This window comes from Eriocheir sinensis, chromosome 64 (genome assembly GCF_024679095.1).
Source record: "Eriocheir sinensis breed Jianghai 21 chromosome 64, ASM2467909v1, whole genome shotgun sequence".
NCBI classification, from domain to species: Eukaryota; Metazoa; Arthropoda; class Malacostraca; order Decapoda; family Varunidae; genus Eriocheir; species Eriocheir sinensis.
The window spans coordinates 9,826,716-9,840,722 of NC_066572.1; the positions used below are offsets into that span (position 1 = coordinate 9,826,716).

The 14,007-nt window shown below is 49.9% G+C and overlaps 2 protein-coding genes and 1 long non-coding RNA gene across 3 annotated transcripts in view; 1 reads left to right on the plus strand and 2 right to left on the minus strand.

The window, feature by feature from the left end:
• Positions 1-200: 200 nt before the first annotated feature.
• Positions 201-5,711, minus strand: LOC126987455 (uncharacterized). The gene is made up of 3 exons (XM_050844421.1): positions 5,706-5,711; positions 2,313-4,012; positions 201-1,729 (listed from the first exon to the last, which is right to left on the minus strand). The coding sequence occupies exons 1-3, from the start codon at positions 5,709-5,711 to the stop codon at positions 211-213; spliced, it is 3,225 nt and encodes a 1,074-aa protein (XP_050700378.1). The 3' UTR covers positions 201-210.
• The window catches only part of LOC126987403 (gastrula zinc finger protein xLCGF3.1-like), a 71,552-nt gene continuing 61,642 nt past the window's right edge, over positions 4,098-14,007 (plus strand). The window contains exons 1-2 of the mRNA XM_050844382.1: positions 4,098-4,493; positions 10,188-10,503. The gene's annotated coding sequence lies outside the window, so the exon portion shown is untranslated. The remainder of the gene's footprint in view (positions 4,494-10,187; positions 10,504-14,007) is intronic.
• Positions 10,517-12,628, minus strand: LOC126987411 (uncharacterized). Its single transcript, XR_007740890.1, has 2 exons — positions 11,516-12,628; positions 10,517-10,927 (listed from the first exon to the last, which is right to left on the minus strand). It is a non-coding gene; the product is annotated as an uncharacterized LOC126987411 (long non-coding RNA).

Sequence of the window (14,007 nt, forward strand, 5' to 3'; positions counted from 1 at the left end):
CCAAAACAGGGGCAGCATAATCAATGAGGGACCTGACGACAGAAAGGTAAAACATCCTGAGGACAGGGATGCCGACTCCAAGGCCCCTGTTAGCCAAAACCTTAAGAGGAGCTAACCTAGGAAGGCAGATGTTCTGAACATGAGTGACGCTCTGCACAGATTTCTGGAAGCTGACAGGGGCGCCTAAGTACTTGTATGTAGGAACTCTAGCTAAAGGAGTGCCATTAATGCTGGGCAGATGAGAAACTCTCCTCCCACTGGCTTGAAATTTCGTCTTAGTTCATTGATGACAAGGCCCATTGGTTCACACAGCGCTGACAGCTGCTCCAAAGCTAAACTGAGAAGAGCAGGACTGCTGCATTGCACAAGGATGTCATCTGCATAGATAATGACCTGAGTATTGCCCGGAAAGGGCCACCGAGCAATTTTGTCCATTAAAATGTTAAAAAGCATGGGGCTGAGGACACCCCCTTGCGGTGTGCCCAGCTCAAACACTTCCTCCGTGGAGGTAGCACCCTGGAAGACCACTTGCGCCCTCCTACCATACAAATAGTCCCTGATCCAGCTTAAGAGTCTTCCACGGACACCCTGCAGAGTGAGTTCCTCCATTATGACATCCTTGTTGGCCCTATCAAAGGCCCCTTTTAAGTCCACAAAAGCGCGACAATTTACGTCTGGATTACTAAGGCACTTAAGAAAACAGTCACTTGTGGAACGGCCCTTCATAAACCCATGTAAGTTTGGGGAGAGCCGGTCCCCCAGCTTATAGAGAAGTCTGTTCAAGATCACCCGCTCTAACAGTTTACACACACAGCTCGTCAGGGAGATAGGGCGAAAGGTGCCATCACCCTTGGGGATGGGAACGATCAATGCAGCTTTCCACGGAGGGGGGAGGCAACCTGCGGCAAACGACATGTTGAACAGGTCAAGCAGGGGGTTGTCGCCTTGCACAACGAGTAAGGCATTAAGAATGTCGTAAGTCAACCCGTCGTGGCCCGGGGCTGTCGACTTGCCATGTTTGACGGCAAGAAGGAGTTCATCGTGGGTAATGGGGACACATGTGTCATCCAGAAGTGTGACGTGGTGCTGAACGAGGGCCATCCGCCGCTCCCTGTGGCGGGCAAGTTCGGCCTGGTGTTGTGCAGGGAGACCACCAAGGGAGGAGGCCCTCTGCCACTGGCGCATCAGGTCCTGGGCCCGGCCCACAGGGTCAGGGTCACTCACCAGCCGTTTGGTCCTCCCTCTCACCCTGTTGACATGGTGCCAAACCTCCCGCAGGGAGCGGGTCTTGCGCACGCTGGCAAGGAAGGCGACCCAGTGTCGTGACCGGGCCTCTTGTCTGAGTTCAGTGAGGTGGCGCGCCACAGCGATCATGGCATCGCGGGCAGCCCGATCGGCGGGGTCCTGCTGCCAGCGCCGCTGGTACGAGGCAAGGGTCCGCTGACAGTTGGAGACAGCCGGGTCCGAGGCGTAGGTCTGCAGGCGGCGCTTGGCGGGCCTTGGAGGGGCCCTGCCAGCTGCAACAAAACTCTCGACGGTGTCCAGCAGGCCGTGGTACAGCGAGGCGGCGTCGGTAAAGGATCCCTTCACAGTATGGTACCACGCCCCGACTTCGGCAACGAGGCGCGGCATCCGGGCAGCAGGGACAGCCAACCGCTTCCGGGACACAGCAGGGGCAGGCTGGATCGGGATGGTCGTCTCCAGGGCAAAGTGGTCACTCAGCAAACACCTGGAAATAAGGGTCTGGGCAGTAAAAGCTGGCATGTTAAAAAGAGTGACATAGTCTAACCTGCCCCCCTGAACATGTGTGGGCACATTATCCCCCGTGAGGACAGCCGTCTCGGAGGCATCAAGGAAGGCCTTCCAGCGGACACCATTGACATTATTGGTGCGGTGACTACCAAGATCTCGGTGGCGTGAGTTAAGATCCCCCACAAGAACAGTCGGCTCCTCATGAACATAATCAGGAAAGTTAGCAAGATTTAAAGCCCCCGCATGAACATACGTGTTAACAAAAAATAGGGTTTCACCCATATGGAGTAAAGAAACAGTGATATATTCAATGCCCTCATTAATACCCATGTCCTCAAAAACTATCGCCGTCCCCTGTCTGACATACGTAGCCATCCCCTGGGTACTGCCTGCTGCGCCATCTAAGACATATAAATCATACCCCCTCAGGTCCGACACCCGTGGCCCAACCTCCTGAAGAGCAACGATATCTGGCCTATGAGTGATGGCATAGGAGTGAAGGTCAGTGAAGCGGGCATGTAGCCCGTTGACATTCCAAGTTAAGAGGCGGACACACTCACTGGTCAGGAGGGGGTGGTTGCCGGTCAAGGAGTGGGGTGATCCGATGATGGAGCTCAGCCACCTGCTGAGTCAGGGAAGCAAACTGCGCCAGCAGCACCTGGAGTGTGGCCTCCCACTGCAGTGGAGGATCAGCAGGTGAAGGTGAAGGACCCGTCTGGCCATGGCGAGGTTCGGCCGTTCCCTCGGCAGCTGCAGTCACCACAGCCGGTGGGGTTGCAGGGGTGTTCTGCATCTGGCCCGCAGGGGGAGCCACACTGTCCCCACTATCGGCGTCCATGGCCTCACCAGCAGACAGCAGGGCAGGGCACGGGGCCGGGGCTGAAGCTGGAGCAGGGGCCGGGATGGAGGAAAGCTCACGCACAGGCGGGGGCGTGGAGACTCGCTGCTCCAAGGCCGCCACCCTGGAGATCGTTGCAGCTAGCGTCTCCTGCAGCTGGGTGACTGCAGCGAGGATCTGATGGAGGACAGGGGTCGACCCATCGACAGCGGGGGGACTGGCAGCCGGCACAGGGGGGACGGTAGGCTGTGGCTGGGGTGCCGGAGCAGGAGCCTGGCGAGGCACAGGGGTGGCAGTGGGTGAGGCTGGGGCAGCAGGGGCGGACGAGCCCGGCAGGGGCGGAAACTCGGACGTTGTGGGAGCCCCCCGGGCCCAGGCCGAAGACTGAGGGAGAGGAGCAGGGCGGAACACAACCCTAGGGCGGCCTTGCTGAGGGTGGTGGTCAGGCGCCGCGACCCGAGATGGTTTAGGCTTCATCGGGCAGGAGTGGTAGTGGGCGTTATGCTCACCACCACAGTTGCAGCACTTACGGGGGACGGGTGTGCCCGCCTGGATCTTCTGGAGGCACAGAGCTGATTTGTGCGTGCCCGCACAATACCGGCACCGAGGGGCCGATCTGCAGCGCCACTCCTGATGGCCCCACCGGCAACAGTGGCGACAGATGTCGGGCTCCGCCGTGTAGGGCTCCACAGCCTTACGACCCACCCCGAGGAGGTGCACCTCTGTCGGGACGTGGCCAACCACCGCTCCAAGAAGCTGCGGGCGAGGGGCCGTGCCCGCATACCTGCGCTTTATCCACAGAAAGTTGTCTGGGGTCTCAATGAGGTTGGCATTCATGTAGAGCGGCACATTGTGGATGATGACAGTGTGCTGCCGCTCCGCTGCATTTTCGACCAAAACGACGTCGAGGAACCCCTCAGTGAGGAGCCGCTTGTAGAAGGCGACGTCGTCCCTGACCGTGAGATAAGATCGGAGCCTACCCTCCTTGAAGAGCGGCTCCAACTCACCGTGCTGCTTCAGTAGAGATGCAAACCACGTGTATTGCTGGGCTGGTGTCAGCCCGGCCTCGGCGGGGAAGTCTAGGCGGCGGCGGGTGGGTTGGCGCGGGGCCGCGGCTGGGTGCGTGTCCTCCAGGGGCACCTCGATCACCGTCGACCAGGACAGTTTCAGAGCTACCAGACTGCACACCCTCCATGGGTGCGGTGGCAGCTTTAACAGGAGAGGCAGGGGGGGAGAGGCAGCCAGGATTATCCGGCTTGAGCCGCTTGCTAGCGCTGGCCACGTGGTCCTCCGAACAAAGGCGAGGGTCAAGTTCGGCAGAGTCGGCCATCTCTTCAGTCTCCTCAGACCACAGGCGCCGTTCCTCAGGGGCAGGACACTGCCCGGAAGCCGCCGAGTAGGGATGGTCGGTAGCCATGTCCTCTAGACACCGTTTAATCCGTGGAAGGCAGGGCATCCACGGACGGAGCACAGGACAACGCACGTCTACACAGCGCGGCCGTGTAGACGAGACTCCTGAATCTAGGTACACAGAAAAAATAAAGAATCAAGAAGGACCTAAGAAGATGTGCAAAGAGGAGATTTGATTGATTGATAGTTTATTGTTGCAGATAAACAAGAGGAGAAGGGAAAAGAAGAAAACAGGGAAATAAAATAAAGAAATGGGAAAATAGGTCAATCGGAAAGGATAAAATCGGAAAGTCTGAATATAGGGAGACAGAAAAGTGAAACAATCAAGAAGGAGCCAAGAAGCTATAAAGGAAGGAGAAGAAGAAGAGGAGGAGGAAGCAAACAAGTCCCCTGTGACATCAAGATCAAGGTCGAGGTCCGCCGCGTGCCCTGAAGTGCCCTGGCAGTGTTTCTCGTGGAGGAGGAGGAGCCCCTCGGCGTGCAGGCCCCCAGGGTGAGTGTGCGGGTGGTGGAGGGCCAGGGTGTGGACGGGCTACACTTGGGACAGGAAGGAGGGGAGGGCCAGGGTGTGGACGGGCTACACTTGGGACAGGAAGGAGGGGAGGGCCAGGGTGTGGACGGGCTACACTTGGGACAGGAAGGAGGGGAGGGCCAGGGTGTGGACGGGCTACACTTGGGACAGGAAGGAGGGGAGGGCCAGGGTGTGGACGGGCTGTACTTGGGACAGGAAGGAGGGGAGGGCCAGGGTGTGGACGGGCTACACTTGGGACAGGAAGGTGTGGACGGGCTACACTTGGGACAGGAAGGAGGGGAGGGCCAGGGTGTGGACGGGCTACACTTGGGACAGGAAGGAGGGGAGGGACAGGGTGTGGATGGGCTACACTTGGGACAGGAAGGAGGGGAGGGCCAGGGTGTGGACGGGCTACACTTGGGACAGGAAGGAGGGTAGGGCCAGGGTGTGGACGGGCTACACTTGGGACAGGAAGGAGGGGAGGGCCAGGGTGTGGATGGGCTACACTTGGGACAGGAATGAGGGGAGGGCCAGGGTGTGGACGGGCTACACTTGGGACAGGAAGGAGGGGAGGGCCAGGGTGTGGATGGGCTACACTTGGGACAGGAAGGAGGGGAGGGCCAGGGTGTGGATGGGCTACACTTGGGACAGGAAGGAGGTATTATTCTAGTGTTTGCCCATACTCACCCCTCGCAACCAAAATTGGCTAGGGGGCCATTGAGACTTCGGGGAATGCGGTGGTAAACATGAAATGCGTCGCAAATGCATATTTTTTGAGTTATGAGGGGTTGAAAAATACCCTAGATGTAGGGAAATTCCTTACAATTACTTAGATGTAGGGAAATTTCATACATTCCAGGTTTTTTTAAACAACGTACGGAAACCACGCAAGGTAATTATTGAAAATCACTCCACCTCGAAAATACGATATTACGCCTCCATATTGTACTTAAGGGCATATTATACATACGGACGATGTGTTTACATGGCGACGCCATTGCAATATGAGCAGCGTTGCCAACGATCTGGTTAGCAATGATACGCTAGGTGAGACCAGGTCCACCACGCATGGTTATTTTTTTTTTAGAACACGCACCTTTACCTAATACTATTACTGATGGTACGCTTAGTTAGCCATTAGTCCACGCATGTGAGACTAGGTCCACCACGCGTGGTTATTTTTTTTTTTAGAACACGCATCTTTAAGAGGGGGGAGCCCTGGGGGGGCACAGCCCCCCCCTGGTTAGCAGGGGGGTCGTTAGCAGGTCATAAAGTTCGGTTGGAGTAGTTTAAATATGATCCCCCACAAAAATACCCCGAGTTCACGCAGGTCCCCGAAGATCATTGGGGGAAGGGGATTAATTCGGCTTCTTTACTTTTAAGTACTTTTTTTTTTACTATGATATATGGAGGCGTATTATCGTATTCTGGAGGCGCGGAGTCAATATCCACAATCACCTTGTATACTGGGAATATGAGCCCGTGAAGCAGATTCAAAATCCGGTCAGTAAGGATTCACGTGTTCGAACAGCTCGGGCAAGAGGTTCGAGAGCCTGCACTTCCTGCACAAGCCGCAGTAGTGTTAAAGGCGCGGTGTTGGATGGATCCCGGCTAGCCGGTGGTTTTACTTGTGTCAGCGATAAACAATGAAGATACACTGTGTTTGGTGCCACGGACTCTACTTGGAGGACAGAAACCTTGCGATGAGGTGACAACCTACTAGTGAGAGGGCATGAGTGTGGTGGAGGCGGTTTATGTGAGCACAGATGGCCGCCGGTGCCACGCCAGATGGTGAGGTGAGCATTGTTTGGTGGGTTCACTACGCTTCTCTCCCATAACAAGCTTGGGGATCCACTGAGTGCGTGGTTTTCATATGGGAAACACTAAATTCATCGCAAACGCTTATTTTAGTGGTGGTGGGTGGAAAAATTCCCTAAATTTAGGGAACTTCCCTAGATCTAAGGAGTTTTTATCCCCTCCCTCCCTCCCACTAAAAAATACGCGAATGTGACGGACTTCGTGTCCCCCACCCGAAACCCTGCATTCCCACCAGGTCCTCAGGCTTGTATGGGGGGGAGGGGGGAGTATGGGCAAACACTAGAATTTTACCCAGGAAGGAGGGGAGGGCCAGGGTGTCGATGGGCTACACTTGGGACAGGAAGGAGGGGAGGGCCAGGGTGTGGACGGGCTACACTTGGGACAGGAAGGAGGGGAGGGCCAGGGTGTGGATGGGCTACACTTGGGACAGGAAGGAGGGGCTTGAGGGCCAGGGTGTGGACGGGCTACACTTGGGACAGGAAGGAGGCGAGGGGAGGGCCAGGGTGTGGACGGGCTGTACTTGGGACAGGAAGGCGCGTGGAGGGCCAGGGTGTGGACGGGCTGTAATTGGGACAGGAAGGAGGGGAGGGCCAGGGTGTGGACGGGCTGTAATTGGGACAGGAAGGAGCGGAGGGCCAGGGTGTGGACGGCTACACCTGGGACAGGAAGGAGGGGAGGGCCAGGGTGTGGACGGGTACACTTGGGACAGGAAGGAGGGGAGGGCCAGGGTGTGGACGGGCTGTAATTGGGACAGGAAGGAGGGGAGGGCCAGGGTGTGGACGGGCTACACTTGGGACAGGAAGGAGCGGAGGGCCAGGGTGTGGACGGGCTGTACTTGGGACAGGAAGGAGGGGAGGGCCAGGGTGTGGATGGGTACACTTGGGACAGGAAGGAGTGGAGGGCCAGGGTGTGGACGGGTACACTTGGGACATGAATGAGGGGAGAGCCAGGGTGTGGACGGGTACACTTGGGACAGGAAGGAGGGGAGGGCCAGGGTGTGGACGGGTACACTTGGGACAGGAAGGAGGGGAGGGCCAGGGTGTGGACGGGTACACTTGGGACAGGAAGGAGCGGAGGGCCAGGGTGTGGACGGGCCACGCGTGTGTAGGGTTGCCACCCTGACCTCAGGAAAATACCAACATCTTACTCTCCAATACGGAACTAACTGTATTTTAAGTTATGGGTCTTGTCTTGTTGCAGTGTAGGTGATGTTCACTTTGGGCGACTTGGGAGTCCACCGCCCCAACACTGTGCCCTACTCCTAGGGCCGCTTTCACTTTATTTGTTTTGATCGTTACCAATGGCGGTGATCAACGCATAGTTTTCCACGTGAAACTGGCCTATGGGGTAGTGGTAGAGGAGGTGAGAGGTGTTGAGAGTGTGTGGTAAGGTGCGGGGCTGGGCTCACCCCGCAGGAGTTTTTTTTTTTTTTTATGTGGCTTATGGCGCTGGTAAACTATCCATCTGAGCCTAATGGTCGGCCCCGAGCCTGTCATGGCGCAGGCAACTGTTTATAGTGGTGCCATTATAATTGGGTCATGCTGCCCCCCGGAGCTCACTTTTTTTCCTCCTTTACTCCCTTGTTATCTCAAAATACGTACCTTGGAAAAAGAAAGGAAACAGAAAGAGAGAACGGGTCATTTTAAAGCCACAGATGAAGCCTTACGATTGGCTGAGCTCTGAAAACACGCTTGTGATTCGCTGGGAGTCCAATGACGTCATCGCCGGCGCTCACCCAATCAGCGGCCTCACGGCCTTATTAACCCGTAGGCCGTAGACCGTAGGGTTGCGCTATGCCACCACCGCCTACAATTAGCTCGAATTAGGCGTTTTATGGTGAGCCCTTTTTAGGGTCCACCGTACCACAGCCACGACTCGTGAAAGCCTAAAAAAGGGTCTGCCCATGTTCTCGGGTTAAGGAGGGCGCCCGGGGGGGTCCCTCCTGGGCACACAGTATGTCCTATGGCTTTGAAATTTTAGTATGTTGTTTGTTGGTGTAAGTGTATGACATTCTGTGAATTTTGTGAAATTTGGGTGAATGTGTAGAGGAGACTCAAACAAAGCATAAAATCTTATTTTTGTTTCACAGACTTTAGTTGAAAAAAAAATACCATAGAAACTTTGTGTATAGATCTACATTTCTCATTTTTTAATTTTTTTCATTTTTTGTTCTGGCTTAAAAAAAAATTGAAATTCATTTTCACTAATAATTTCCTCCACTTTCTCTCCCGTTTTCTTTTTACATTTAAAAAAAATGTACAAAATGAGAAAAATTGCCGTTTAGTTGTAGATTATATTGATACCTTACAAAAGACTGTCAGACGTTTTGTCGATTTTTTAAAAATTTTTGAAGTGTAAAAAACAAATTTTCAAGATTTTGGCTCCTTGAGATTTTTTTTTCCATTTCATGTGTCTTGCCATTTGTATTCATTTGATTGTCATGAAATGTTCACATATGATTGTTTATACCTTGTTCACTTACTGGGCCGCCAGTGTGCTGAGCAGATGTTTCACTTGTTGCATATTGGTACATCTGTGGCCCGAATAGCCCTTTCTATAAACTTTTACAAACATGAGTATATAAACAATTTGTGGGTAAATTTGTATTTATTATGACTGCAGATGTGTTGCAATGGTACCAGGTAATAAGTTCAAAATGATAAGGTAATAAATATATAGCTATGTAAAGGCATCCAAAATACTTTTAAAGTTTGGTGACATTTTGCTTCCAAATATAAGCATTTCATTATGTAATAGTAATCAACTGTAGAGGCAAATGCCCCTCATGTCAAACAACGTAAAAAAAAAAAATCCTAATACATGAAAATCTTGCTTTCATAACAAAAAAATAATGCTCCAGATCACTACTTACTAGTACTTGGAATATTAGATTATCCCAATGTTTGATTTATTATAGTGTATTTTACTGAACTGTAGAGGGAAATACCACTCCGCAAATAACGTAAAAAAAAAAAATTCCTGATAAATTAAAATTTTGCTCATAACAGAGAAGAAAATAATGTTCCCCATCCTGCTCTTCATCTGTTTCTAACTCGTCACTTTCCTCGGAGAGCTCATCATCTGGGTCATCTGAATTGACAAAAAACCTGAATCATTTGAATCACCAGATGAGGTATCCGATCGCCCTCCTTAAAAGACGGTCGGGTTCATTTCTGTTGAAAAGGAGGGTAAAAAAACATTATTAATAGTTTTTTTATGTACAGCTCATCAAAATGTAAGATATTGTATCGACACTAACTCATATAATAATCATAAAAACTACACCAAATAGCAGAACAAGACTATATCGTCAGTGCGTCGCGAACTGGTACATATATGCGCCAACCCATACCTGGTACATTGGTGCACCAATACGCGGCAGAGGGAAAAAATATTAGTGGTCCGCGATTTGGTTTATATTTGTACCGTGGATTTTTACACTATACTACAGGCTATCCTCTCATAATGATACATAACTCCTCTCTCTGCAAAAGTCCAACGGACACTGGCGTGGTGGGCGCCGTGAAAGTTCTGCAGAGCAGGCAAGAGCGCTGAGTTGCCAAACGCGATTAATGTGTTAACAGACCTCAAAACTATCAAGCTTGCAGCTTTGGTCGCTGGATATTGTCCATTTACGTGTAGTTCTGTCTTAGTATTGTTACGAATATCGCTTCAGATTTATTTAGGTTAGTTCAAAAGACATATTTATCAATGAATATATTATTGCATTAGTTTATTATCAGTACACGCACTATTTGCCTGACCCGGTGGCCTGTGGCTTGCCTTCGGTGCACCCACCACCGCCCTGATCCCTCCCACCAACTTCAGTTTCCTTACCAGTCTTTTTTTTTTTTTCAGCACATGACTTTGTGTCCCAATGTCCACCACTGGTGTTAGTGTTGAAGTGAGGCATCGAGACAGTTGCTGTGGTCAGTACTTGTTCCGTCCCTGCTGCCGCTGACTTCAGGACTCCTTGGTGCATCCCTCGCCTTGCCTGCTCAATTGGTCACTGAGTGTGGTTTTGAAGCAACCTCGCCGCCTTCTCCAGCATCTCTGAGGTTCCTCAAGGCCAGCCAACTCCTCACATCCAGAGTAGTGTTGCAGTGGAGGCTGCAAGGCGGGACAGCAGCTGGAGTGGCTGGGATCAGCAGGAGCAGACTGCTACTGGTGTGAGGTTCAGGAGTGATAAAAAACACCACCAACACAACCACCACCAACAACAACTGCTGGCCTCTTCATCCACAAAGGGGGAAGTTTGAATTTCAGAAGTGTGAGAAGATCTGAGAATGAGAGCAAGTTTACTGACCAAAGCCAAGAGTGTGAGAAAAGACATGCAGGGAAGGATGACCTCAACAAATACACCCACACACTCTGGTGTAAGACCTCATGAAAGTCGGGAGTGTGGCAAAAGGTTTAGTAATAGGAGTAGCCCCAAACATCACACCCTTACACACACTGGTGCAAGAAACCATGAGTGTGAAGTTTGTGGGAAATGTTTCAATCAGAAGGGTCACCTCAACACACACACCCTTACACACACTGGTGAAAGAAATCATGAGTGTGAAGTTTGTGGGAAATGTTTCAGTCAGAAGGGTACCCTCAAATTACACACTCTTACACACACTGGTGAAAGAAAGCATGAGTGTGAAGTTTGTGGAAAATGTTTCAGTCGGAAGAGTAAACTCAATAGACACACCCTTACACACACTGGTGAAAGAAATCATGAGTGTGAAGTTTGTGGGAAATGTTTCAGTCAGAAGGGTACCCTCAAATTACACACTCTTACACACACTGGTGAAAGAAATCATGAGTGTGAAGTTTGTGGAAAATGTTTCAGTCAGAAGAGTACCCTCAAATTACACACTCTTACACACACTGGTGAAAGAAATCATGAGTGTGAAGTTTGTGGAAAATGTTTCAGTCACAAGGGTAACCTCAAATTACACACTCTTACACACACTGGTGAAAGAAATCATGAGTGTGAAGTTTGTGGAAAATGTTTCAGTCAGAAGGGTACCCTCAAATTACACACTCTTACACACACTGGTGAAAGAAATCAAGAGTGTGAAGTTTGTGGGAAATGTTTCAGTCACAAGGGTACCCTCAAATTACACACTCTTATACACACTGGTGAAAGAAAGCATGAGTGTGAAGTTTGTGGGAAATGTTTCAGTCGGAAGAGTAACCTCAAATTACACACTCTTACACACACTGGTGAAAGAAATCATGAGTGTGAAGTTTGTGGGAAATGTTTCAGTCAGAAGGGTAACCTCAAATTACACCTTGTTACACACACTGATGCAAGAAGTCATGAGTGTGAAGTTTGTGGGAAAAGGTTCAAACTGAAGAGTATATTGGACAGGCACGTCTTCAGACACTCTGGTCATAAAGGGTTCAAGTGCGATGTTTGTGGGAAACGTTTCATGACTAAGAGTGAGATTGTCAGGCACATGAAGGTCCACTTCTCCTGAGGTGCTGTGCTGATTCAGTTCTGCTGTGTGTGTGAGTGCAAGTGTTTGTTGTGGTGGTGTTACAGGGCTGTGTGTAGCACAGAGAACAGAAAATATTCATCTGTTGGAACAAATGGTGACTGTGACGGCATGATCTGTTATTCACTTTCCACCCCAGGCTTCATGTGGTTGGTGGGTCCTGTGAAAGGTCTGATCTTTTTGGTGACTGTGCTGGGCTGGCTGTTGTGGCCTGGGCTTATTGGTCAAGTGTGTGTGTGTTAATAGTAATAATATAGTGTATTTGGTCTTACCAGCCGCTAAGCTAAAAATGTACACATTATAAACACATTGTAAAGAACAGTAGGTAGGGGTTCAGGGATCTAACACATCAGTGGGAGGTTGGAATGATAGTGGTGGGAGGGTTGAGTGCAGTGTGGTTGTGCCGGGGAGGGGGAGGACATCCTCTTCCAGATGGTGGCAAGGTGTTAGTCCCAAGGTGTGACATTCATGTAGGTGTGAAAGAGGGGTGACGATATGATTGAGCACATGCTACTTGAGTGATGTATGTATATAAGAGAGAAACGGGGATTATGGTAACAGTTGTGACTGAATGGAATAGGATGTTGGAGAGGGATGTAAAAAGGTTAAATGCATGCAATATTATTTCAGCTGAGGTCATTTTCAAAGCAGACAATTGTTGTCATTCAGTAGATCATGTCATTCTTAATCATCAGAAATCGTTTTCAAGACTCAATTCTGACCTGTCACATTGCGTAGATCTTGTCATTCTTAGTCAGTTGAGGTCATCTTGAAGCCAACAATTCTTGTTTCATAGTTCAATTCTTGTCATTTTCCTCTTTTGTTCCTCAGATATATTTTTCAAATTAATATCATATTTATTCCCATTTATTTCATTTTGGGAGCAGGCATTAAGGCCAGGTTATGTTAGGTTACCTTATATTTAGTTTAATTAGGTCAGATCAGGTTAGGTTACATTTAATTTGATTAGGGTAGTTAGTTTTAATTGTGTTCAATGAATGTGTAATATGCTTCAGTTATATAATGTGTACTCGCCATTGCCAATGGAGCTTGGGAATAATAACACATGACTTAGTCATTGACTTTTTTTTATTGGATTAACCTGCAGTTTGAGTATTACAGCTTGATGTAGCACGTAACAGCTGATACAGCACAACAAATAAGTAATTACTGAGAAATCATCTATACAGGAAGGTAGTTGGTGTGGAAGAGAAATGGCTACTAACTCTGCCCTGTGCACAGTGGGTGATAAGTGGAGCCACAAAGAGATGCTCAGGGCTGAGAAATGTAAATCCAGTAGTGGTTCATGACAGGTGACCAGTTTGTGAAAGACGGTACAGGAAACGGAGGAAATAGGTAACTGGAACTGTGTGGCAAAGCAGAAGGGAGGAAAGGACCTGCAGAAGCCACTGCCTCAACAGACTATTGGAAATGGTTTGACTATAGTAAGTCTGCTGGTCAACAGAAAACTATTCTTAATGTCGTGCCTGGCATGGGCACTCCTTAATAATGTTGGTTAATTATACCTCAAAGTAGAATTAATTGTTGATCACTTAAAGCAGAGAGTAAAATTAGTAGTTCATTTACCAAGTCTAATAAGGCACCGTTATCGCACACAGGATTATCATCTGCCAAATAATATGGGTAGCGTGACTTTAACACTATTACTTAAGGTAAATATATTTGTTTAGAGATTCTGATGATGAACTAAGGATCAAGGGACAGGATTCAGCCATACAAGACTAAATTGTCGCTCATAACACTTAGAACTTAGTCTAATTATAAACTAACATGTAAACACAAGAAACAAGTAGCACCAACACACGAAGAAAACCTATTGTTATGCCGGACGTGTTACTTGGGTTCCGTGTCGCCGTCAGGAGACTCCGTGGGAGGGAGATATGGAAACACCTTGCACAGCTTCTGTAGTTTAATATTCTTCCTTAGTTGTACAATTCACTTTTGACTCTTCACTGACCACTAGCTTACTATGACTGGGACTAACTCCTCTCGCCCTCTTCTCCTATATATACCGAACAGTACAGTCCAGAACGTTACAGTATATATTAGATTATACAAGAACATGTAGCAAAAATATGTGCGAGTTGGCAACACTTCCCGCCTGGCCGCGGGGCGCGGGCGGGCCTTGCTCCCCGCCCCTCTACTCGCTCCTCCCGGAGGCATATTTC

Coding starts and splice junctions, on each gene's coding strand:
- LOC126987455 (XM_050844421.1), bottom strand. Junction 1,730..2,312: donor CAACCACCCCCTCCTGACCA/GTGAGTGTGTCC, acceptor CCTTATTTCCAG/GTGTTTGCTGAGTGACCACT.